Below are 26797 nucleotides of genomic sequence, written 5' to 3'. Positions count from 1 at the left end.
GAATAGTTTCCACTATTTTTACCGGCACTGAAGTCAGGTTCACTGGTCTATAGTTACCCAGATCACCCCTGGAGCCTTTTTGAAATATTGGGGTTACAGTGGCCACCCTCCAGTCTGTGACCTAGTAGTCATTCTGGAGTAGCAGGCAGGGTATAGGTCAGACTGCACTTGGAATGGGGTTGTGAGGTGTCAGAAGGTAGAGGGGAGATTGCTGAGCAGTCTTCCCAGGTAGAGGGGAGATTGCTGAGCAGTCTTCACAGCACAAAAAGCCATGGTGATGGGACCACTGGTCCCATCAAGTTAAAAATTAAAAAAAAAATATCAGGAAAACAGAACAGGCCAAGCCACTACAGATCCCTACAGAGAAACCACATACTAAAAGAATGCTTCATCTCACTCTTTGCATGCAGAACACAAACTCTCACCAAAAACAGAATACAAAATGAAGGAGCACAAATGACAAAAACTGAAATGGAAACTCCAAGAAGCCAGACTCCGTGTATTAACAATAGAAAAATAGAACCACCATTCCTCATAAAACAAATAAAATTAAGAAACATAAAGCATCAGTTATAATAGTAAAACCATACTAATAAAATAATATTTTAAAACTACTGATAAATAGAATTTCTATTAATTAAAATCATATACATTTTTTACAATGTCCCAAACACTAATAAAATATTTCAAAACAGCACATATATCAAATAACATTCAATAATTAAAACTAATAAGGATTTTAAAAAGTCCCTGCTGACCCCTTCTGTGGGAGCTCTTTTTTTCCAGTCACCCTGATATTGTCGAGGATTAGGAGGTTATCCTCTCTCTCTCACACATGCTCACATGTCCATTCTCTCTCACACATACACTGTCACATACATACACATGCATGCTCTTATATCCATCATAACCTCTCGCTCTCACTGACACTGACACACTCTCAGGCTCTAAGACACTCTCTCCCCCTCCACACCCCCCCCCCCCAGACACACACAAACTCTTATTCCCTTGGATTTTCTCATACACACTCACACTGACACACTGACCCCCAGGCGGCTCCCATTCATTTTCACACCACTCCCTCCCCATCCCCCAGGCATGCACACATTCATTCTCACACATACAGACCCCCAGGCAGGCACCTATGCATTCACACACATACACCCCCAGGCAGAGTCCCATTCATACACATGCACACACTAAAGGGAGATCCCCCTCTCTTTCTTTTGCCAGCAACCTCGGAACCTCTCTCATTCCTCTGCTGCCACTGTCACTGCTGCCACATGGCTATTGGGGAGGCACCGATTGCTGCTAGTGACACTGAAGCCCATTCTGCTGCCTCCTCTGTGCAGGCCCCGTGGGCTTCCACTTTCTCCATGCTGATCTCGTACATTGTGAGATCCACATAGAGAACATGCTAATCTTGCACATTCCCAAAGATTACATGTATCAATCACTAAAAAGTAATTTTTATTTTTTTTTTTACCTTTGCTGGCTGATCTTAGTTTTCTAATCAGTTGGTCACAGGCTTTTTTTTTCCACCTTCCCTTTCTTATTTTTTTTGCCAATTCCTTTTATATTGTCTTTTTTTCTATTTCTTTTCTCTCCATTTTCTTCCCTCAAACACAGTCAGGTTCTCATTCTCACAAGCATTTCTCTCTCTCACACACACACAGGCTCTCACTGTCACATGCTGTCTCTCATACAATCATTCATACACAGTCTCTCACTGGTACATGCTGTCTGACTCACACACACAGGCTCTCTCTCACTCCCACATGCTGTCTTGCTCAAGCACAGGCTCTCACTGTCACATGTTCTCTCTCATACAATCATTCATACACACAGGCTCTCACTGTCACATGCTCTCTCTCATACAATCATTCATACACACAGGCTCACATGCTGTCTCTCTCACACACACAGAGGCCCTCACATGCTGTCTCTGCAAACATTCAGATCCTCACTCCCACACACAATCTCTCAACTCATTTCATACACGCATGCGCGCGCACACACACACACACCCTCAGCCTCTCTCTCCCCTCTGTGCCTCCTCTTCGCAGGTCGCCACAGGATGGGCTCTGCTGAAGCCCTGATCTTCTCGGGCCACGGCGGCCCTGCTACCAGGCCTCTTCATCTTCTCGGGCCGCGGCGGCCCTGCTACCGGGCCTCTTCCTCTTCTTGGGCTGTTGCGACTCGCGGCGGCCCGTAAGCGCTGTTCCTCTTCTGCACGCGCCGATGCTCCTCCTCCTTTCTGCTCATGTGGCTCCGGCAACTTTTACTTCCTGGGCCGCACAGGCAGGAAGGAGGAGGAGCATCAGCGTGTTTAAACACGATCTTTTTCTTTGGGCCGTGGTGCCATGAACCTCACCACGGCCCTGCCGATCTGCCTGCTATATACTTGTCGCTGCTCAGCAGCCGCATGAGCCTCCTTGCGCCCGGGGGCATTGGCTCCCCTTGGGATACCACTGCTCGTGGCGCCCCCTAATACTTTAGAAACTTTATAATGCAAAAAAAAAAAAAAAATTGCATGACAGGAGTGACCAGCCCACCAGGGGAAGCCCGATCCCATGATAGGTCAATCCGCCCCTGTTCTTTTCCATATTTATTTTCATTATAGGGTGGCTTTTATAATGTTTTTTGTTTTTTTCATTTTGGAACATATTGTGCATAATTTGCAACTAGCATGCACTAGTTCCATATAGTTCACACTATTTCTGAATAGTTTGCTTTATTCAGAAATAGTGTGCATTATGCAGAAATAGTGTGTGCTATTTGCAAACAGCATATACAATTTATGAAACAAATAAAATTGAAAACAATCTGAATTTAGGTAGAAATGAAACAAAATGAAATGAGGGTGCTTTGCTGCATGTATTTATTTTATTTTCAAACAAAAGTATCTGTCCTGCCTACATTGAATGCCTGGCACTGAGACCCAACCATGTAGGCCTGGAGCAGAAGGAGAAGCTGCACATTGCCTGAAGTTGCAACCAACTATAGAATGGCACAATCAGATGACTCCCAGAGTTTTCAGAGGATCAGCAATTGCTGAGTCTGCGACCCAGTAGTTAGTCTGGAGTAGCAGGCAGGGTATAGGTCAGACTGAGCATGGAATGGGGTTGTGAGTAGCCAGAAGGTAGGGGGGAGATTGCAGAGCAATGGACCCTATACCACCACTAGTCCCATCACCGTGGCCTTTTGTGCTGGGAAGACTTTTCTTGCTCTGTGGACCTGGAAGGTAATGGTGGAATTCAAGGCAGAGGTGAGGAAAGTGTGGTTTAATCCAGTCTCTTGTCATGATGCTGTAATAGTCCAAAATCTTTACATCAGTGAGCCCATCCAGCACTCATAGCCTCTCCTGTGTGTGTGTGTGTGTGTTTAATTGGCTGCCAAATACAACCTCATGCAAGTGAATCAATCACCTTCTTGTTCCTGGATGGCATATACTATTGTTCAATTTGGAGGTGGATGCCTCAAATACCCTTTTGGAATAGGTGGTGAAGACAAAAACGGTGAATGATTTCAAAGGGGCATAGGATAAATCCAGTGGATCCCTAAGGGCTAGAGGATGGAAATGGAAAAGAATGCATGATGGTAAGTTGCTGGTGTGGCGGTTACTACCCTTAACCAATAAGTCTTCATACTCTTGATGCAACTCTGTTTTTGCTCTCTGCTTTTACGTCAGGGGGAAAAGAGGAAAAAGGGAATTAGATTCAGACAACAACCAACAAGGACGTTGGATTTTACAGTCTGGGAAAACAAATAAGTGTGGGGGGAAAATTAATAAGCATGGGGGTAACTTGCTGGTGTGGCAGTTACTTCCCTTAACCAACATGCCTGATACTTTGGATGCAATTCCAATATTGCTCTCTGCTTCAGCGGCAAGAGGTAACAGGGAATTGGACTTAGACAGCAACCAACAAGGGCCCTGACTTTGACGGTTTGATAAACTAAATAAGGGGCCTGGGCAGGCTGGATAGACTGTTTGGTCCTTTTCTGCCATCATTTCTATATTTCTATGGGGCTGATGCAAAAAACTCACGCTGAAAGCGGGCGCTGTGTTTTCAGCACCTGCTTTCATAACGTGCCTCCAGGCACCTCTCCTGGGGATGCAATGCATATTTAAATTAGGGCTTGCATTGTCAAAGAGGTGCTAGGGGCGATTGCTTATCCCTAGTGCCTCATTGACAGTGCAAGCCGGAAAGAGGTCCGCTGTGGTGGCTGTTCACCAGTTAGGAAAACGGATGCTGAATTTATCAGCATCCTGTTTTCCTAACCAGCGCACATGCAGGGGTTAGGAAAATGGATGCTGATTCAGCGTCCATTCTCCCAACCTGACTACCGGCACCAGAAGGAGTGTATAAAATCAATATTAAAGTGTGGGCACTTAATATTAATTTATTCACGCCTTCACTTATTCTGGATTGGTCCCTTTACTGTCACATGTCAGTGAAAGGACCAATCACCTTTCAGAAGGCTGTCCTTTCACTGATGAATGTCAGTGAAAATGACCAATGAGCAAAAATCACGTGCTTTTGAGAAAAGGCAAAGCCTGCCAGTTGGTTCGTCACCATACCCCTTGATTTTACCGCTTTCTTTAGCACCAACAATAAACTTGATAATTAGATCTTGGGGAACGGGTCCTGTATCCCAATCTCTCTCCTTTAGAAATTCATCTACACTGTCACAAGCTCTGCTGTAGGCCTTCCATGTGGAAGGGGTGACTGATTGCCTCAGCAGCTCCCTTGTGGCATCGTCCCAATGCTCCACAATCTCTTGGGTACTGCTGTGCCCTCCTTGTTGGCTCTGGGGACCTCTTTTTCGAAACAAATCCCATTTATCTTTTGGCAAGGCATCTGCAATGCTTTTGTGCACACCCAGGACATGGCATGCTCATATGGTCATATTTAGTGTTAGACTGGCTAATATCACTTCCCTTAGCAACTCGGCCAACCTTTGACATTTGACTGATTGTTTGTTTGTTGAGTACTTGTACCACTGACATGTCGCACCAAAAGATTATGTGTTTATTTCATAACTTATCACCCCAGATGACCAGCTCAACCAGCATGGGAAAGAGTTTGAGGAAAGTGATATTGCACATAAAGCCATCTTGTACCCATTTCTGGGGCCACTATTCAGCAGTCCAGGAGCCCTGCCAGTATACTCCGAAACACCAGTCTCTGGATGCATCTGAGTGGATACTAAGGTCCAGATTTGAGATTGGGGTGATCCAGTCCACACATGTTCCGTTGAAATCCTTGAGGAAGAATGACCATAGTTCCAAGTCCTCTTTCACCGCCTGTGTGGCCCTGCTGCAACTGAATATTGATGAACGCCATCTCTTTTGCTGCCTTCACCTGCTTCAACCTGCAAAGTTTGTCCTGTGGCAATCCAGATTCCATCTTGTTGGAGTCGAGTTTGATATCCAAGAATTTGATTGATTTACCTCCTCTGATTATTTTACTGTTAAACGGTTGATAAGAATGTTTACCCCTTGTTCCATGTAAACCGATTTGATATGACACCCATCATGAAGGTCAGTATATAAAAGAATTAAATAAAGAAAGAAAGAAATAAACAAATACATAAATAAAATGCTGGGCCCTTCTGTTTTGTCATGTGCAATGGGGACTCCGAACTCGAATGCTAGTTCGTAGAATATAGACAATAGTCGAGAGCGGGTAGCGGAGTTCTTTGGGGGCGATGAAGAGGAAATAATCGAGGTAATGCACCATACTCTCCAGCCCTGCCAATTGTGCTGTCGTCCAATGGAGAAATTAACTGAATGTTTCAAATATTGCACCTGATACTGCACACCCCATCGCCATGCACTTCTCGAAGTAATACTCTCCCTTGAAGCAAAATCCCAATAAGGGGAAACTGATGGAATGCACCAGGAGGGGCCGGGATGCTGATTCAATGACTACCTTTTCATATGAGCGCATCTCTTCTGCATCTGCGCAGTATGTTTATCTAAGGAACCTTTATCTAAGGAAACCTTTATTTATATATAATATATTTGATCTAGGCTTTAAATAAAAACATGTGGGTACCTAAAATAGTATATCCATCAAAGAACCCTAAAATAGGGTAAGTAATACCACTAATGTTTTAAATGATTTGAGAGATGCTTAATATTGCAAGCTTTATTACACAAGGAGGCATTGAAGTCTGCCACAGATACAGACAAATAAGACAAGGGAAGATTTCCAGCTCGCCAATTGTTGGATGGAAGTTCACATAAGATTATGCTGTATTTAGCAAGCTGCTAATTAACAGGTGAAGTCTTGAGACACTGAATTGGCAAATTGACATATAAAGAATCAAAAATAAGAGATCGAGTTCTCTTCACTAAATACAGTCCATGGTATCAATGCAAGGATAGTTATGAACCATAATTTCCCCTGAAGAAGCCTGTATGGTGAAACAGAGGCCTTTGTATGGACACAGAAATAGTAGTGGAACTTATATAAAGTGATAAAGATAGGCACGGGATGCTACCCAACATTCCTGTGAAACAATTGCAAAGTATCCTTTCTTGTGGACTGTTGTTCAACTGTATCCCCCTTTTTAATGAAAGTGTCTTTCATGTGACTCATTTGCAATTCACAAAGTATCTTTCTTTATGTTCAGCTCTATTGAAAAGGATGTATTGTTTCATTATAAGCACTCTGTATATTTTGGCAATGTTTTATGTTATTTATACATGCTATAAATGCAACACTAAAGAGAATTTAGAAGTGGTGTGAATGAGGAATGATTGCCCAAGACAATTGATTAATATATATATGTGTTTTTGAATAGTTTTGCTATTCTTTATCATTGTGTAATAAAGCTTGCAATATTAAGCTGTTACTGGTCTGGCAGTGGACCCTTGGTCCAAAGTAGAGTTAGTGCTACCTAGGAGGGTAAACCCTCTTAGGTCCCTACCGTCGGAAGGCAAGGCCTGATGATGTAGATGTGGAATGAAGACTTCACCCTGGAAGCCTGTGATTCCTCCAGGAGGAGCCTGTGGGAACCCGACTGCTGGGACTTAGGAGACTCCCTGGAGACCTAAGAAGATCTGGATGCAGGCGCCTCCTGCAAGTCGTGTAATCCAGATAGCTGGTGCCTCCAGCAGGTCGAAGTCAATTTCAGTGTAGATATCTGGAGAATGGTGCAAAGCTGGTCCGAGGGTCTAAACCAGAAGAATGGTCGGAAGCCGGTCCAGGAGTCAAAGCCAGAGGAATGGTCGGAAGCCGCTCCAGGAGTGTTAGGAAAGCTCTGTGTCAGAGCTAGGAGTTAGCAATCTGTTATTAATCTGCTCCTAAGGAAGGGAGGAGCTAGCAATCTGTTATGCTTTGCTGATGTTGAAGGAGGAGTTAGTAATCTGTTAAGAACTAGCTCCTGTGGAAGGAGGAATTAGCCATCTGATATGCTCAGCTCCTGTAGAGGGAGTAGTAAACAATTTGTTAAGGTATAGACTGCAGAGATAGCAATCTGATATGAATCTGTAGCTGAAGACTCCTGATGAGAAAGGAGTAGCAATCTGTTATCAGCAGAGTGCTTGGAGAGGACACTCAGCTGTAGAGGAATGTAGGTAGGTGGATCCTTGGGCTGATGGCAGATGACTGTGCCCCCAGGAGGATATCCTGAGAGGGACCACCAGCTAGGCTTGGATATGGAGACAGACACAGACAGTTCTTTTATTAGACAGGTTAGTAGAACCACCAGAGGTGGCAGTAGTGAGCTGATATGCCCGGAAGGGCTGAAGTCCCTCAGGTACTGGAACAACAATCCCAGGGTTGCTGAGCTGTAGAGAAACTATAGATAGTGAGTAGACAGGGTGCATAGCCAGTACTGGATGACAAAATTCACATAAGGTCTTAATGAAGCTCAGAAGTTGGAAAAGGTTAGGCCCTTGAGGAGTGAGTACCTGGTTCCAGAGAAAACTCTGAGAGAGCGCTGGTAACTCACAATGTCTGTATCTGCGATAGCTTCCAGGCAGTAGAGAATCTTCAGAGTGTTCAGGAACATGGGCCCTCGAGGAGCGAGTACCAGTTCCTATCGGCAATCTGAAATAAAGAAAAGAGAGCGGGGTCCCCGAGGAGTGGGTACCCCTGGTAAGTCCGAGGAGGCAGAGTAGCTTGGACAGCCAAAGCAAGTCCTTGCTAACTCGATATGTCAGCGAATACTGAGACCTTTTATATTGGAAGCGGATGACGTCATCTCGGGGGATGCCCCCGAGGTTCGCGCCCTCGCCAGTACATCAATGGGAGCGCGCGCCCTATGTCATCAGACAACATGGCAGATCCACAGCGTCGTGCTGGTACTGGGACGCCGGAGGGAGATGGCAAGAAGACGCCGCAGCAGCCAGCCATCCATAAGACCCGGAGGGAGTCGCCACAGAGGTAAAAAGGGCGGAGTGAGTGTGTCAAGCAGCGATGAACGCAATGGAGGAATGGAGGAATGGTCGGAAGCCGGTCCAGGGGTCGAAGCCAGGAGAATCTGTCCAACAAGAGGAGAATAAGGAACAAGGCCAAGAAGAACAGGAATCTGACGAGCAGGCGGCAGACCAGGAACCCAAGATACAGGAACACACAGGACCAAGAGCCAAGATACCAAGGCAAGGTCTGAGGAGCAGACCTTGCCTTAAATACAGGAGCCCAGGAAGGAGCCATGACCATTTCCTGTCATAGTCCCTTTAATTTGCCCTAGCAGCCACACGCATGCGGCTCTAAGAGACATGGCAGGGGCGGAGTAAGTAAGAGGAAGAGGCGGCCATCTTGGAATCGGCTACAGCCGCGGAGAAGACATCAGCGGCAGCTGCCGGCTCCCGTGGGCGTCCCAAGGAGAGCCCGACACCGCGGGTATGTGCCCGGCCCCGGTCGCGGACTACCGTGGCTGGTGGCCATAACAGTACCCCCTCCTTTAGGCCTCCCCCTAGAAGGCTTGGGCTTCCCTGGTTGAGGTTCTTATCCAGAATGTTCTTAGCAGGCTCCCAGGAATTCTCCTCAGGCCCAAATCCTTCCCATGCTAGGAGATACTTCCACTTCCTGTCTCGTCTCTGGACATCGAGAACCTCATGAACCTGCTATATAGGGTCTTCCTCTGCTGTGGGTTGCGTAGCTGCATGCGCCTTCCAAGTAGGCCAAGTAAGAACCAAGGGCTTCAAAAGAGACATGTGGAAAGAACTGTGGATTCTTAATGTGGCAGGCAGACAAAGTTAATAGATCACGGGACCCAGCTGCCGCAGTACCGGAAAGGGACCTATGTAGCAAGGAGCAAGTCGCATTGATGGAACCCATAGATGAATAAGCCTGGTGCTAAGCCACACTTTTTTTCTCCTGGACAGAAATGAGGAGCTGGTCTTCGGTGTTTGTCTGCAAATTTTTTTGCGGTGCGAGCCGCCCTTAGTAGCATTTGCCGGGTATGCACCCAGAGTCTTTTCAATTGTGTTGCCGTTAGCTGTGCTGCTGGTGAGGGGACAGGCAATGGCAGGGGTAAAGGTGGTCTGGGTTGTCGACCAAAAACAATTTGAAACAGAGAAGCCCCTGTCGAAGTACAGGCATGAGAGTTGTGGGAGAACTCGGCCCAAGGAAGCACTGCCCAATTGTCCTGACGGATGTTAACATATAGGCATATAAATTGTTTCAAGGTGCGATTAGTCCGTTCTGCTTGACCGTTGGCTTGTGGATGGAACACCGTGTTTACCAACAGGGAAAACTTGGGGTCTCTTACAACCGCTTCCTATGCCCATGAAGCCATGCACTCACATTTCCACAGACTTCATCATTTCTCTGGACAGAGAAATACGGAACTTCTTGCAGAGATTGGACCAATATCGGTCTGTAAACTCAGGTCCACGATCAGATGTAATGTGTTGTGGAAGTCCATGGAAGTGGAAAATATGAGACATGAAAAGTTGGGCCAGGCAAGGAGCAGATGGGAGGGAGGGAAGCGGGGTGAAATGGGCCATTTTAGAGAATTGGTCCACTACTACCCATATTACTGTATTGCCCTCAGAGGGTAGAAGATCCACGATGAAGTCTGTGGAAATGTGAGTGCATGGCTTCATGGGCATAGGAAGCGGTTGTAAGAGACCCCAAGTTTTCCCTGTTGGAATTTTATGTTGGGCACAGCTAGGGCAAGAATTGACATACGCTCGAATATCCTTGTACATCTCAGATCACCAATAATATTGCCGAAGAAGATTCAGAGCCCGTTCATGTCCTGGTTGTCCAGCCACCTGGGAGTCATGTGCCCAGTCTAGCACCTTGCTACGGAGCCTCTTTTGCACCACCGTTTTCCCGATGGTACCGTAAAGGTGGCAGAGAGGATGATACGAGCTGGGTCAATGATATGCTGAATGGACTCATCAGAGTCCCCTGCAGAGAAAGAGCGGGAAAGGGCATCTGACTTAATGTTTTTACTAGCAGGTCAATAGCGGAGTTCGAAATTAAAATGTGAGAAGAAGAGCGCCCATCAAGTTTGGCACAGGTTAAGATGTTGGGCCTCTTGGAGATATATCAAGTTCTTATGGTCAGTGAAAATGGTTATACGATGCTGTGCTCCCTCAAGCCATTGACACCATTCTTCTAGCGCAAGCTTAATGTCTAGGAGCTCCTTGTCACCAATAGAGTAATTATGTTCAGCCGGAGAGCATTTCCTAGAAAAGTAGGAGCATGGGTAAGATGGTCCAGATGCGTCATTTTGACTAAGCACTGCTCCTACTCCAACAGTGGAGGCTTCTTCTTCTACCATAAATGGACATCTAGGATCAGGATGCTGAAGGCAAGGTTTCTGCAGGAAGGACTTCTTGAGGTCCTGGAAGGCTTCCTCAGCTTCAATAGGCCACGCCTTTATGTCTGCTCCCTTAGGAGTTAGAGTAGTGAGGGGAGCAGCCAGTTTGAAAAAGTTCCGGATAAAGCTATGATAGTAGTTGGCAAATCCCAGGAAGCGCTGAAGTAGGCTGAGGCCATTCTTGGATACATTTTAACTTGGATGGATCCATTTGAAAGCCCAGATTGGAAATAATGTACCCCAAGAAGGTTAGAGATTCATTTTCAAAGACGCATTTTTCAACCTTGGCAAAAATTCTTTTCTCTCTTAAGCGTTGCAAAACCTGTAAAACCTGTTGTCGATGCACCTGTAGATCTTGGGAAAAAATCAATATGTCGTCCAAGTAGACTACCACGCATACATAGAGCAAGTTCGAAATATTTCATTAATAAAGTGCTGGAAGACTGCAGGAACACTGGTTAGACCGAATGGCATGACGAGATATTCATAATGGCCGTCCCTGGTATTAAAAGCCTTCTTCCACTCATCACCCTCTCGTATCCTGATCAAATTGTATGCTCCTCGTAGGTCTAATTTTGAGAACACCCTGGCTCCCTGTAAGCAGTCAAAGAGTTTGGCTATTAATGGTAGTGGATAGCGGTCCTTGATAGTAATAGCATTAAGCCCCGAAAATCGATACAGGGTTGCAAAGTCCTGTCTTTTTTCCCAACAAAGAAAAAACCAACCCCGGTTGGGTACTTGGACTGTCTGATAAACCCCTTCTTAAGATTGTCCTGAATATATTCAGCCATAGCCTCTCTGGGACGGATAAGGTATAAACTCTTCTACAAGGAGAAGTGGTTCCAGGGACTAAATTAATGGCACAGTCAAATTCTCTATGCGGAAGCAAAATGTCGGTGGCTTTCTTGGAAAATACATCCGCAAACTGATTGTAGTGATCCGGCAATCCCTCCTGGATAGAGGTACTGGAAGAGGCTGCTCCCTTAAGGCAGGTTTCGGACATGCAGAACCCCAATGAGTTAATTTTAAAGATGTCCAGTCGAACTGGGGGTTATGGCGATGCAACCAGGGAATACAGAGAATGACTGGGTGGATGGCTTTCTGGATGAAATAAAGAGAAATTTGTTCCATGTGGTTAGGTCAATGAAGCAATCCAGAGGAACTGTTTGGTGTATAATTCTCCCTGGCAAGGGGTCTCCTTGGATAGAGGAGATAGTCAACGGTCTCGGGCACGGAATGAGCAGTTGTTTCACGATATCTTGCAAGATGAAATTTCCTTAGGCCCCAAAATCTACTAGAGCCAGCGTGGTGAATTTCTGACCTCTGAGGCAAAAGGTGACAGGCAAGGAAAGTGGAAGGGCAATGTGATGCCTAGGGTTACTCCCCCGGAGGTCCCTAAGCTTTGTAATTTGCCAGGAAGTAAAGGACAGCCAGCAATGAAATGGGCCGAACTTCCACAATAAAGGCAAAGGCCGGCCTTGTGATGCCTTTGTCGTTCCTCTGGGGAGAGAGGACCATGTCCCAGCTGCATAGGTTCTTCTGTAGTTCCTTTAGAGATTGATGAGGTGCAGGGAACTCAAGAAGAGTGTGGAGGACAAGGAACTGTCATACGCATTTTTTAACCCAGAGCCTCACTAGCCCTTTCTTGCATACAGCGGTTAATCTTGGTCGCTAGTTCAATGAGGGCATTCAATGAAGAAGGAAGTTCCCGAGCTGCCAGCTTGTCCTTAATCTTATTTATTTATTTATTTATTTATTTATTTATTTAATGAGTTTTATATACCGTCATTCAGTAAAGCCATCACAACGGTTTACAAAAGCTCAAAATGCAGGATTTTTAACAATTGAGCAAAAAGGGATAACAGGAAGTATATTAAACAAAGGAGAGATATTCAATTGCAAAGATATTAACTGGCATCTGCACTACAGGTTGCACTAAGGGGTGCACAAAGGGGAGGGCCCCTTTGTCGCGCCCCTTCGGCGTGTGGCACCTGGTGGCAGGGCGCCTTTCAACAGTCAGAGCTGCCCCTGGTGATGTCTGGAAAGAGATTAGCTTGAAGATGGAAGTGCATGTTGCATTGGTCTAGAAACCCCAGACACAGATGAGGTTCACCGGAGTAACGTGGCGGAGCAGGTAGCAGAATTACTGGACGAGGGTATGTCTGTATTACTGATGTTGTTGATACTGGTGGAGGACTGGCTTGAGCTGCGACCACTGCATCTAGGCGAGCATGGAGTTGGTCTATGGAAAATGCCAAGGACTCTGATATCCGCTGTTGCTACATCATCTGTTGGGTGAAACCTGGAATGGCTTGCAGATCAGAGGCCTCTACCGGGTCCATGGCCTTCGTATTCTGTTACTGGTCTGGCAGTAGACCCTTGGTCTGAAGTAGAATTAGCGCTACCTAGGAGGGTAAACCCTCTTAGGTCCCTACCATCGGAAGATGAGGCCTGATGATGTAGACGTGGAATGAAGACTTCACCCTGGAAGCCCGCGATTCTCCCAGAAGGAGCCCGTGGGAACCCGACTTAGGAGACTCCCTGGAGACCAAAGAAGATTTGGATGCAGGCACCTCCTGCAGGTCATGTAATCCAGATAGCTGGCGTCTCCAGCAGGTCGAAGTCAATTCCAGTATAGATATCCAAAGCCGGTCCGAGGGTCTAAGCCAGAGGAATGGTCAGAAGCTGGTCCAGGAGTCAAAGCCAGAGGAATGGTTGGAAACCGGTCCATGGGTCGAAGCCAGGAGAATCCATCTAACAAGAGGGGAATCAGGAACAAGGACCAAGAAGAACAGGAACCCAATGAGCAGGCAGTGGACCAGGAACCCAAGGCACAGGAAATCACAGGACCAAGAGCCAAGATACCAAGGCAAGGTCTGAGGAGCAGACCTTGCCTTAAATTCAGGAGCCCAGGAAGGAGTCCTAGAGATGAGCCATGACCATTTCCTGTCATGGTCCCTTTAAATTGCCCTAGCAGCCGCGCACGCGGCTCTAAGAGACCCGGCGGGGGCAGAGTGAGTAAGATTAAGAGGCGGCCATCTTGGAATCAGCTACAGCTGCGAAGAAGACATCAGCAGTGGCTGCCGGCTCCTTCGGGCATCCCAAGGAGAGCCCAACACCGTGGGTGAGTGCCCGGCCCCGGTCGCGGACCACCGCAGCATCTCTCAAATCATTTAAAACATTAGTGGTGTTACCCAATTTTAGGGTAACAGAGGTAACAGCATTGAAGAAGAAGAAATACTGTTTTGATTAATTTTTCATAATAGCTGCCTGTGATGCTACCCTTGTAGAATCTTTCAAAAAGCCAGCAATAATTTTATACATCCCCTGAAGAAGCCAAATGTTGGATGGTGAAACAGAAGCCTTAAGTTAAGGGGTATAAATGTGACTTCTATCACTGTGTTGTTTTTCTTGGGTACAAACAAGCTTTTTAGCGATGCTGATACCCTCATAATATGTTATATGCTCTGGCAAGCATTAATTTCATATACAAATTCTCCAAGATTAGAGAATTTTTGTGGTGTGGCATATGGACAAAAAACTTTAAAATTGTATTGGTTATTTTTTATGCGGGTACTGATGACATTCTCTTCAGACCTACTATATATGTATTTTCTGTTGAAGGTGTGGTCACCAGAATTGTACATAATAGAAGGCTAAAATATATGTGCTGGGAATATACACATACTTTTACCTACAAAGGAGGTGGGCAATCATCTATAAGGAAATGCATGGTCAACATTTTCATTTCTGATGGTTTCTTTTGTTTTCATGCCAGTTTTAGCCAAAATTATATTTCAGCGGGGAATTTTTTTTTTTTTGGTTTTCTTTTGTTTTGTAAAACAGTGCATGCTATTTGCATATAGTGCACAGTATTTTCTAAAATGAATAAAATCAAAAGTATTTGGAGTATTAGGGGCCATTTTTGATTCATTTAGGATTTAATGAAACAAAACAAAATTGGCCAGTTTGGATTACAATTCATTTTTAAACGACTGCACATCCCTAATAATCAGTCTGCAATTCCATGGGGGTAAATATGAGTTTACCCATGCAAATCATTTTAAATTACATAAGATTACTGCATACATAGTCCAATGTAGTTAATACATTTTGGAGCCCCAAATAAAATAGTCCCCATGGACAGCTGAAAACCCAGCCTCATTGTAGAAAAAGAAAGGGTATTCTAACAAATATAAATAACTATATTACTTTAGGTAGTACTTACTGGAGGAGCTACGAACTTGAAAAGAGATGATCCCCGCAGCGCCAAAAATTTTGGTGTGTACATGCGGTCCAGCAGAGGATCTTGCTCCCGTTCTTCTACCCAGCCCATGTAGACTATCTGACAAAGAAAAGAATAATGTTGACCAATCCCTACAATATATATTTTTGTGATTATATTATGCATTTATCCCAGTGCTATGAAGTCTTTCAACTCTTGTTTCATTAATCATAAATCTTGGTTGAAAGATTAGGCACACTCTATAATCTAAGGGCATGAGATTACAATCCAAAATGTAACAACAATTTTTTGTAACTTTTCTAGACCTTTCAAATTTTAAAACTTATTAATCAAAATTCACTGGATAAGTCTTCATGGATTGGTGATGCCTCAAGAAAAACCATTCTGCATAAAACAAAATGGCAAAAACAATTTTGCACCTTCCAATTCTGTATTTCTCAAAATGACATCATATCTATTGAACTAAAAAATCATATGTGTGAGAGATATGCTAAATCCTTCTTAGCATGATCTATTACAAAAATAAATATTATAGTTTGAGGCCTTATTACCAGTGGCAAATAATGGACTGAAGAATAATTTAGAAGACATATTGAATTTCTAAAACCTGCATTTAAGAGCATGGACAATTTAATACAATGAACACTTTTTCACAATATAAGAAAAAAACAAATACAGACAGTTAAGTTAAAATTAGAAGATGCACACACTTCCAAAAAGTTTTTTCTTGAAATTAAACAGCAAATGTGTTTATACTTTATTCAATAATCTTTCTGTTTTTGTATACCTGTATCAAATCTAATTAAGGTATATGATCTTCAGGGCATTTAAGCACATAAGATACACCAGTATTCAAAATGGGCTTATGCACAATAAGTGCACTTTGAAAATTATCCTGGCAAAACTATGTCCTCACAATTACACATGCTATTTGGAATGCATCTCAACCCACCCACACTCCAATCTCAGGAATGCTTCTCTCTATGTGCTTAAAAGTATGTGCATACAGTATGTTTGAATGCAATTTTACATCATTCAACATTCCTAAAGATCATTTCTGCAGCTAAAGCACTACATTACTGTAACAGCCTCTTTGAAAATTATCCTTCATATACTTTTTTTTTTTTTTAACAGAGCTCACTAAGGGAAACAATGTCCATCAGAATACAGAGCGAAACAGCTTTCCATTTGAAACATCTGTGTACCCTGAAATAGAATACTTTTTTCCAAACTTGTTAATATACAGGTAAAGTTATTGCACTTATTCTCCATCTAATGTTCAAATGTCATATTTTTTAAAATAGTTACACTGTTTTGTTGTATACAGGGCCAGCATAAGCACTAGGCGAGCTAGGCTTGGGCCTAGGGTGCCGACCATTAGGGGGCGCCACTGCTGCTTGTGAGCCAATGAGGCAGGGTGAGGTGGCTGCTTCAGGTGGCAGAATTTTGAAGTGGTAGAAAAGTACCCCTTCAAAATTCTGCCCAGCTCCTGCCTCACCCTGCCTACCAGCCCCCCCCCCCCCCCATCATGCCAGCCTCCCATCCCCCAAAGACTCACATAAACCCATGGTGGTCCAGCGGGGAGCCTGGGAGCAAGCTGCTGCTCTCAGGCTATAGGCTGCCACAAACCAAAATGGCGCCAGTAGCCTTTAGCCCCTACCATGTGACAGGGGCCAGCTAATGGCACTGGTAGCCCTGTCACATGGTAGGGGATAAAAGCCACTGGCACCATTTTGGTTTGTGGCAGCCGACGGCCCGGGAGCAGCAGATCACTGCCAGGCTCCCCTCTGGACCACTATATGAGTTTTCTTGAGTCTTAGATGGGGTCCGGAGGGTAGAGGTTATTTTATTTAAATCTGGGGGGGGGGGGGCAATACAGGGGGTGGAGGAGCGGTGGCATGTGGTCCCAGCCCCTGGAGATAGGAGTTGGGGCTGCGACCGGAGGTGGGGGCGTGGCATGGTGGGGTGGGGCGATCCGGGGTGGGGGGGGGGAGTGCGATGCAAGGCTGAAGGTGCCTAGGGCACCTAATCCCCTTGCACCAGCCCTGGCTGTATTCATAGCTGTAAATAGAATAATAAAGTTCTTCATAAAATACTTTGACAACAATGTACTCTTTAAATCAGTGTATGGCAACTCCAGGGTATGAGGGCCCTTAACTGGTTAGATTTCCATGATATCACTAAAGAACATGTATGAGCTAGATTTACATGCACACTCTCTCAGTTATGCGCAATCTATTTCATGCATTCATTAGGGTTATCCTGAAAACCCAATCAGTTAGGGGTACAGAAGAACAGGAGTTGTCCAGCCCTGTTTTAAATTAATGTTATATTTAAATAAATAAATAAAATAAAATACTTAAAGGGGGCAATTTTTAAAAGCATTTATGCACGTAAGATGTGGTTTTATGTGCATAAATTGACTTTTTGAAAATTATCCCAGGGATTGCACATTTTTTAAATCATTCAGAAGTGGTTTCATGCATACTTTTAAGTGTATTTGAAAGATGCATTCCCAGGAGACAAGTTGGGAGTGGGAAATTCATTTATGCATCTACTTTCAATTTTGAAAGTATACATGTAAATGTTCATATGAATATTAATGCCTCCTCCCTAGAAGGTGGCATGGTGTGCATCTATGCCATGCAGAACTATAAGCATTTCTGCTAATTTTCTATGCAGATTCACACTCATGAGTCTGCTTGAAAATTCAAGCTGAAGTGAAATCTATTTGCTACAAGTGGACTTTAGTTCTAAGATGGTAAATTTCAAAGTGGCGCTCAGGCTCACATTGATGCACCTGTGTCGGCACGAGCCCAGATACATGGCCATTTTATAACTTGTGCACATATTATAAAATAGGCAGAGCACGCGAACATGTGCGCGCCATTTTAAGTGTGCACATGGTAAGTCATGTTAATCCAATTTCTACTACATAAATCAGGGTATTTTAAAAATGGGCACACATCCACACCATGACCAGTATCACCAGTTCGTCCACCAGTTTGCCCAGTAAAGAACTAGAGCCTCTAAATTCCCCATGATCTATTAGCCTGCACTCCCCACCCCAGTTACCCCAGATCCTTTAAACCCATCAGAAATGGCAGCTTTGTTATTTTTTAAACTTATACCTCTTCCCTAGCAGAAGTAAAATTTCACAGCACTGGACCAGGGCATTCATCTAAACGCATAAGTAATTTCATGCACATCTCTTGGCCATGCTCCAAAATGCAAACACCCCACACAGATCTAACCCATGGCTCCTTTTGAAATCAAGTGTGATGTGCATGCTGTGGAAGATAATGCACATCTAGGTGGCTTTTAAAATCTAGTTGGCATGTGTAAGCCTGAATTGTGTGCACATCCTTTCACTGATGCATGTGCTGGGCTTTTAAAATTCACCTTTTAGCACACTGTTAAAAATTGGGCTCAAAGTGGGTAAGATTAAAAGCATAGGCACATGTAAAATGTGGTTTTATTTATGTAAATCGGCTTTAAAAAAAATATTCCAGGGTTGTTGCATAAAAACATGTGTGGTAGCAATTTTCTGCATACCTTTATGTCTACATGAAAGATGCATTCCTCAGGGGTAGAGAATTCATTTACATGCCTACTTTCAATTTTCAAAAGATGCACTTAAGTATTTACATGAAAATTTACACTTGTTCCCTAGCTGTTGTCTGTATCAATGTTGCACACAATTATACACAGTCCTGCTATTTTTCAATGTGAACTTATGTAAGTCGACTTTGAAAATCCAGGCTGATGTTTGCATGTACTTTGTACATGAGGATTTCAGCCCTAAGTGCACTGTTATCAAATTGCACTCAAATGAGCATTAAAATAATTTATCAAAGTATGCTATCAACCTGAAATGGAAGACTCAAAGAAGGCAAAAAGCTTAAAAAAGTTCTTTGTCTTAGTATATACAGAAGACAGGGATGGTAACATGCCCAAGGAAGGTTGGAGAGGCATAAATTATTATGAAATGCTTGAAAGAGTAAATAAACAACATAATCTGATCAGGGCCGGTGGAAGCACTAGGCAAACTAGGCCTGGGCCTAAGGTGCCGAGCATTAGGGGGCGCCGAGCAGGGGGAGCCAATGCCCCTGGGCGCAGGAAGGCTCATGCGGCTGCCGGTGGACCTTATCCCACTGGCATCTGAGCAGTGAACTACCGCTGTGCTGTGCTGTGTGCCGGACACACAGCAGGAAGATTGGCAGGGCCGTGGTGGAGCTCATGTCACCACGGCCTGAAGAAAAAGGTCACGTCTAAGCCTGCAGGTGCTCTTCCTCCTTCCTGCCTGCGCTGCCCTGGAAGAAAATGTTGCCGGAGCCGCACGGGCAAGAAGGAGGAGGAGCATCAGCCATGTGCAGAAGAGGAGCAGTGCTTACGGGCCACCGCGAATCCCAAGTCGCAGCGGCCTGAGGAGGAGGCCCGGTAGCAGGGCCGCCGCTGTGGGTGGCCCAAGAAGATCAGGGCCGCTGCAGAGCCCATCCTGCGGCGACCCGTGAAGAGGAGGCCCAGAGGTGAGAGAGAGGCTGAGGACCTGTAGAATGTGTATGTGTGCGAGTATGAGATGAGTTGAGAGATTGTGTGTGTGTGTGAGAGTGAGTTGAGAGACTGTGTGTGGGAGTGAGGACCTGAATGTTTGCAGAAACAGCATGTGAGAGCCTCTGTGTGTGTGTGAGAGAGACAGCATGTGACAGTGAGAGCCTGTGCTTGAGCAAGACAGCATGTGGGAGTGAGAGAGAGCCTGTGTGTGTTGAGAGTCAGACAGCATGTGCCAGTGAGAGACAGTGTGTATGAATGATTGTATGAGACAGAGCATGTGAGAGTGAGAGCCTGTGTGTGTGTTTGAGGGAAGAAGATGGAGAGAAAAGAAATAGAAAGACAATATAAGAGGAATTGGTAAAAAATTAAGAAAGGGAAGGTGGCAAAAAATAAGAAAGGGAAGGTAGAAAAAAAAAAGCCTGTGACCAACCGATTAGAAAACTAAGATCAGACAGCAAAGGTAAAAAAAATGAATTACTTTTTAGTGATTGGCACATGTAATCTTTGGGAATGTGCAAGAGTAGCACTTTCTCTATGCGGATCTCACAAAGTATGAGATCAGCATGGAGGAAGTGGAAGCCTATGGGGCCTGCACAGAGGAGGTGGCAGAATGTGCTTCAGTGCCAGTAGCAGCAATCAGCACCTCCCCAATAGCCATGCAGCAGCAGTGACAGTGGCAGCAGAGGAATGAGAGAGGTGAAGATGGTGAAGTTTTTATTTGATCGGGGGTGGTCATGGTGTCCTGTCTCAGATGAGTTATTAATAGAATATGCTACCTTTGCTAAGGAATCTGGGTTTTCCAGAGCAGTGGTCTCTAGTCATCCTCTGGATTTTCATTCTTTGCAAAGGCACATGGGTGTGGATATCCAGCAGGTCGATTTTTGGTCAAGCAGTAATTGGCAGGATGGTCAAGGGATATACCTAAGGCTTTGGATTGTAGATTGCTCATCACACATGAGTTGCTACTCTGACTTTGGGATGTCTTGTCTTTGGTCTGTATTTCCAAATACAAGACTTGTTTGTTTTGACTGGCTTTTGTCTTGGCATTTTTTGGAGTGTTTTTGATCAGGGAATTGGTTGCCCAGGGCAGTCAATCCTGTTCCCCTCCAGCATTTGGTGCTGGAGGGGAACAGGATTAAAATGCTGGTGCCGCGTTCTAATATGGATCAGTTGGCAAAAGGAGCATGGTTGGTGTTTTGGGTGATAGATGTTTTGGTGACTTGTCCGGTGGAAAATATGCAGAGGTTTCTCGATATTCATTCTAGATGGGGAGGTGCATTTCTGCTGCACAGTGATGGGATTCCATTTAATAGATACCAATTTGTACTGGTATTCCATACATTTATGAGGCATTTGGGTTTAGAAATTAATCATTTTGGTTCCCATTCCTTTGAATTGGTGCGACTATGATAGCACTGGTATCTTGACTGTCCGAAGTTGTGATTCAATATATTTGTCATTGGAACTCTGGGACATTTCAATCTTATTTGAGGGTAGGGGATCACTTGTGAAGAATATGACCAAGTTAAATCAGTTGGGGGGGGGGGGATACTGTGAAACATTATTTGTTTTACAGGTCTGCGAGGTGGAGGTTGATTGGTATGGATCATTCGCCATTCATATGTAATACAGGCACATAGGCGAGTTTAACAGCACGGGCACATAGGCAGGCTTAACAGCAATCATATGTACTTCAATGGGGCCTTGTGTCACTAGGACTGTTGCTGCACTGGTTCGGAAAGGGAGAGATGTGATGGGATCACTTCTTGCTTCCTCCATCAGCTGTTACAGTGTTAGGCATTCCCTGAATTTCTTGTGCTGAATTTTGAGGGAAATGACTTGGGGAAATGGACTTGCTGACATTGATACTGCAAGAAATGGTATTTCTCAAGCCATGACTAGCATTCTGCTTGTCCTGGGATAATAGCTGTGTTTTAAAAAGGATTGGATAAGTTCTTGGAGGAGAAGTCCATTACCTGCTATTAAGTTCACTTAGAGAATAGCCACTGCCATTAGCAATGGTAACATGGAATAGACTTAGTTTTTGGGTACTTGCCAGGTTCTTATGGTCTGGATTGGCCACTGTTGGAAACAGGATGCTGGGTTTGATGGACCCTTGGTCTGACCCAGTATGGCATTTTCTTATGTTCTTATGTTGTGATTGCTGAATACTAGGTTTTTCTGATCCGAAATCATTTCCAGGCCTGCTTTGTCTGATCAAGTTATTTCGGGGAGGGACTGAGAAAAATTGAATCAACAGTTAGGATCCAAGTTTTCTGCATAAGGGGATAGACGATCCCTGGTCATGGGATGTAGCATTTTATTTAGAAGTGATGGAATACATTTATCTGATGTGGGGCAGGATTTGCTGAACAATGATTTCCAAGAGGCCTTGGAGGAGGTCTTAGCATGGGAACCTTAGGCTGCTTAATTTTTTTTTTTTTGGGGGGGGGTATACTAGTAAATTATGTCAATTGAAATCCACTCTCAGGAGGAAAGAACGCATTTGGCGGAAAAATAAAAATGACAACACAAACAATTCCTACTATGGTTTACTTAGGATATATAAGCAAGAAGTGAACAAGGTAAAGAAAAATGTTTATGCAAACAAAATTTTATTAGCAAAACATAATCCGGAAATACTATTTAATATTGTAAAATCTTTAATTACACGGTTCGAAATAAATATCAAGATATAGATAACACTTTGTGTAATCAAATTGCAACTTATTTCTAAAATAAAGTAGAAAAAATAACCCAGGAATTTTCACATTTATCTTACCCAAACTATAAAGAACAAATTCCAGTTAATAATTGGTCATCTTTTTCAAAAATCATTAACGCGGCTGTGAAACAAATTATATGTAAACAAAAAATATCTAACTCGCCACTGAATCACTGTTCAGGGTTAATCTGTTCAGATCATATTTGTAAAATGATAAATCAATCACTGGAGAGAGGTGTATTTCCAGATTATTTAAAACAAACGTCTATACTTCCCATACAAAAAAATAAATCATCTGGATTCACAGAGTTTTCAAATCTCTGTCCAATAGCTTCCTTAACTTCACTATCAAAAACCTTAGAATCAGTTGTTTTGTATCAATTAAATGAATTTCTCACAGATCATGAAATATTACACCCAAATCAACATGGTTTTCGGAAGGGACATTCAACAGAAACCCTCTTGCTATATTTGGGAGTCATTTTTAATAGCTTTTCGCGAGCGATAGGGTGATCAGGGCAGTCGTGGGTGGAATCGAGCCCGGAAGAGGAGTCGGGGCGGCACCGGGGCCGATGCTGCAGAGACATCGCTGGCGGTGAAAGGTAAGGACCCTTATCGTCGCCAGTTTCGTGCCGAATAACTATACTTTTTATGGTGCAGTTATTCGGTGTGAAAGCCAGCAGCCAGTGCACCGCAATGGTGTGATGGCTGCCGGCTTTTGCAGGCCCGCCCCCGCTTTGCCCCCCCCCCGCCCCCCGCTACCGCGTGATTCACTATTCTCTGTGAGAATAGTGAATCCAGGCCTTCATTTGACTCTTACTTAAGAGGTTTTGATTCCAATGCAGATTTTATACTGATTCTGCGAGACATTTCAGAAGTGTTTGATACGCTAGACAACAACATTTTACTATCTAGTCTTCAGTCCATTGGAATTCAATCTACAGTACTAGAATGGTTCACTAGGTTCTTACTAACTGATCCTGTCAAATAAACATAGGATCACACTCTTCGTTATTGTATTCAATGCCTACAGGGACTCCCCAAGGTTCTTCACTTTCTCCAATATTGTTTAATATATATTTACTCCCACTATGTAACTTTCTATCTGCATTAAACTTTCAATTTAAAATATATGTGGGCGATATTCAGCTTTTCGTCCCTGTGATAGAGTACATGACAGAAAGCCCCAGTCTGCCTTAAAGGACCAACTCCAGCTATCTGACCCGGTCCACCTTAAGACAGACAGGAAGGGGATCCTCGGGTGGGGGCATTTCCCTGAGGTAAGGGATAAAAAGGTTAGGCCCAGAGAGAGAGAGAAGGCCCAGGAAGAGGAAGGAAGCTGTAATTAATTGCTATGTCTATTCTGGACATTTCCTTTTGCTTGTCAGTTTGCTGAGGTAGGCAGCCATTTTCTTCTGTTCTGCTATATAATTTTGTGAATAAACTGGTGAAAAGCAGACCAGAGTCCAGCCTCGTCTGTTCACCGGCCTACCCCAGTCCTAGACTGCTCCAAGGTCATCACATATGGTGGCAGAAGTGGGATTAACTGTTCTAAGCGTCTTCACAGACAGGGACCCACACTAGCAGAAAAAAAAAAATATTTTTTTTTGGGGGGGGGGGGGGGGGGGGGGGCTGGCTACAACGGCAGCCACGCAGGACTTTTTTGGTTTATTGGTACCGGCTAAACAGAGAAGCTCTGCCAGAGGGAGGGAACAAAAGAAGTAAGTCAGAGCTGGAGAAGCAGGCTTTTCTTTTGTTTTGTTATTTCCTGAAAAATGGAGCAGTTACTGCAAGCCCTGGTGGAGGGACAGCAACAGCTCCGGGCAGCCGCTCAGACCCAGTATGCGCAGCAGCAGCAGCAGATACAGCAACACCTGGAAGCCCAAGCACAGCTTATCGGCCAATTACTACAAAGGACAACAGCGCTAGGGACCGCTGGGGTACACACCAGCACGGAACAGAGTCCACCCCCACCAACACTGGAAATCCGGCTGACAACGATGGGGCCCCAAGATGACCCTGTTATGAATGAGCGGTGTTTGGGTGGATCCTTGGGTATTGTGGCAGATGGCCACGCCCACAGGGAGGAGCCCTTTGAGGAGCCACAGTACTAGGCTAGACTCAGAATGCACAAACACAGATAGCCTTTATTAAACAGCTTGAAGAGTGTCACCAGAGGTGGCAGTATTGAGGCAGTCTGGTAGTTGCAGTCTCAGGGACCTCAGCAGAGGGAGCCCTTCTTACCCCGTTGGTATTGGGAGGTTCTGAAGCAGGTTTCCCAGCCAGGAAATACAGTGGATTAGATAGACTGAGAGTTAGAGTACTCACTAGATGTTTGCTGTAGGTATGCAATTCCACCAGTTTGTAGAAGGAAGTGCAGGCACCAAGGCAGGGAGAGCAGGCCCTTGAGGAACAAGTACCTGTTCCCTGTAGGGCATCTGAAATAAAGCAGAGGACCCCCGAGGAGTGGGTACCCAGGTTAGCAGTTACCCCGAAGGGCAGAGAGAGAGCTTCCAGCGGCAGCACGGAAGCGGCAGAGAAGTGTAGACAGGAACGGATTTGAGTCCTTGCTAACTCACCAAGCTAGAAATTAGAAGATGTTATATACCCGGATGGTGTGTCGCCAGTAAGGGGGAATGCCCCCGAGGTTCGCGCCAAGGGTTGCATAAAGACATGGGTGGCACGTGCTCGCTCACCCTAGTAGATACCTGGGAGGAGCATGGCGGAAGGCAGCACCATAGCCGTTCCGGGGACACCGGAGAGGTCGGCTTGTAGATGTGGTGGTAGCCATCTTTCCTAGGTAAGCGGGAGGAGCCGTGAAAAAGGTAAGGCAAACGGGGTGAAGCCGTCGAGCACTGACAGACGCAACAGACCCAGAAGCATTCCTGGTCACCTTTGAGAGGGTAGCGGAGGCCATGGCCTGGCCTAGGTCCCAGTGGGCCATGAGAGTGGCCCCACATTTAACTGGTGAGGCCTAGGCCGCTCGTGACTTGCTATCGAGTGAGGATGAACTTATGGACATCAATTTGGTGGCCCCTCACTCCTGCTTGTTTGTGGACATTCCCCGCTTGGGGTTTACAACCTTCATGTTTCCTGTGGAGCTAGATGGCGACCTTACCCAAGCCCTAGTAGATTTGGGAAGTGTAAAAACTTTCATTCAGAGGGAGCTGGTCAAAAGAACACAGATTGATTATGAACAGACAGTGACCCTCACTTGCATACATGGAGAATAGAGACAATGCCCGACCAGTCAGGTCCTGTTGAAGACTCCAGTGGGACAAGCTACAATAGAAGTGGGAGTGCTCCCCTGGATACCTTATCCTGTGATACTGGGACGAGATTATCCAGACTTTGGGACTCTTTGTACCCAGCTCATGAGGGGCCTAGATGACTTCAGTGAGGAAGAGACCTCATTTCTGGGGGTCTTTCCGTTAGAAGACCCGTATATTAATATTCCTAAGACACCCAAGTCTCATAGACAGTGTAGGATAGAAAAGTATAATTATTCCCAAGGTATAGAGGCAGTTGTGGAGTTAGAAAGGGCTCCCCAACCCATAGAGGTTCCTTCAGACTGGACAGGCGAGGGAAATCCAAAGAATTTTAGGTGGGCCCAACAAGAAAATGGGACACTTAAAGGGGCCCGGGAGAATATACAGATGATAGATGGGTAATTAGTCTCTGGGGTGGAGGGTCAAAAGCCAGCCCCCCCTTTTTTGTACTCAAGAAAAATCTAGTATACAGAGTAGAAAAGGGGAATCTGGAGGGCAAAACGGTTGAGCAGCTTTTGGTTCCCCAGCAGTATCATCAACAAGTGTTATGGCTCACCCATAGTCATCTTTTGGGGTGCCACCTAGGGGAAGAGAAAACACGAGAAATGATTCTAGCCCAGTTCTATTGGCCTGGCTTGTATCGACACATTCAGGACTACTGTCAGTCCTGCCCTACCTGTCAGCTGACCAGACCGGTAGCAATGCACTTAGCTCCCCTAGTTCCCATGCCAATTATAGAGACACCTTTTGAGAGGGTTGCTATGGACTTGGTAGGCCCCTTAGAAAGGTCTAGCCGCAGAAACAAATATATCCTGGTCATTCTCGACTATGCGACCAGGTATCCAGAAGCTATTCCCCTACGAGATATGAAGACACAAACAATAGCCACGGCCTTGGTGGAGGTGATTTCCCGGGTGGGGTTACCCAAAGAGATATTAACCGACCAAGGGACCCCGTTTGTCTCTAAAGTGATGAAGCAAGTTTGCTCATTATTGCAGGTGAAAACCCTGTGAACATCAGTTTATCATCCACAAATTGATGGGCTCATGGAGCATTTTAATAAAACTCTCAAGCAGATATTGAGGAAGTTCATCGCAGAAGATGGCAAGAATTGGGACTTACTCTTACCATATATATTCGCCATTCAGGAAGTCCCTTAAAGTTCGACTGGGTTTTCTCCATTCAAATAATTGTATGGTAGAAGACCACAGG

General features: G+C 44.8%; 1 protein-coding gene across 1 annotated transcript in view; it reads right to left on the bottom strand.

The window, feature by feature from the left end:
• The window catches only part of SNTG1 (syntrophin gamma 1), a 2212578-nt gene that overhangs the window by 210390 nt on the left and 1975391 nt on the right, over positions 1 to 26797 (bottom strand). Inside the window, exon 16 of the mRNA XM_029591258.1 lies at positions 15020 to 15136. Within this exon, the coding sequence (XP_029447118.1) occupies positions 15020 to 15136 (117 nt within the window). The remainder of the gene's footprint in view (positions 1 to 15019; positions 15137 to 26797) is intronic.

The sequence above is a fragment of the Rhinatrema bivittatum genome, chromosome 2 (assembly GCF_901001135.1).
Source record: "Rhinatrema bivittatum chromosome 2, aRhiBiv1.1, whole genome shotgun sequence".
In the NCBI taxonomy this organism is placed as follows: Eukaryota; Metazoa; Chordata; class Amphibia; order Gymnophiona; family Rhinatrematidae; genus Rhinatrema; species Rhinatrema bivittatum.
Note: the sequence above shows the minus strand (reverse complement) of the source record. Positions and strands in the feature narration are given on the sequence as shown.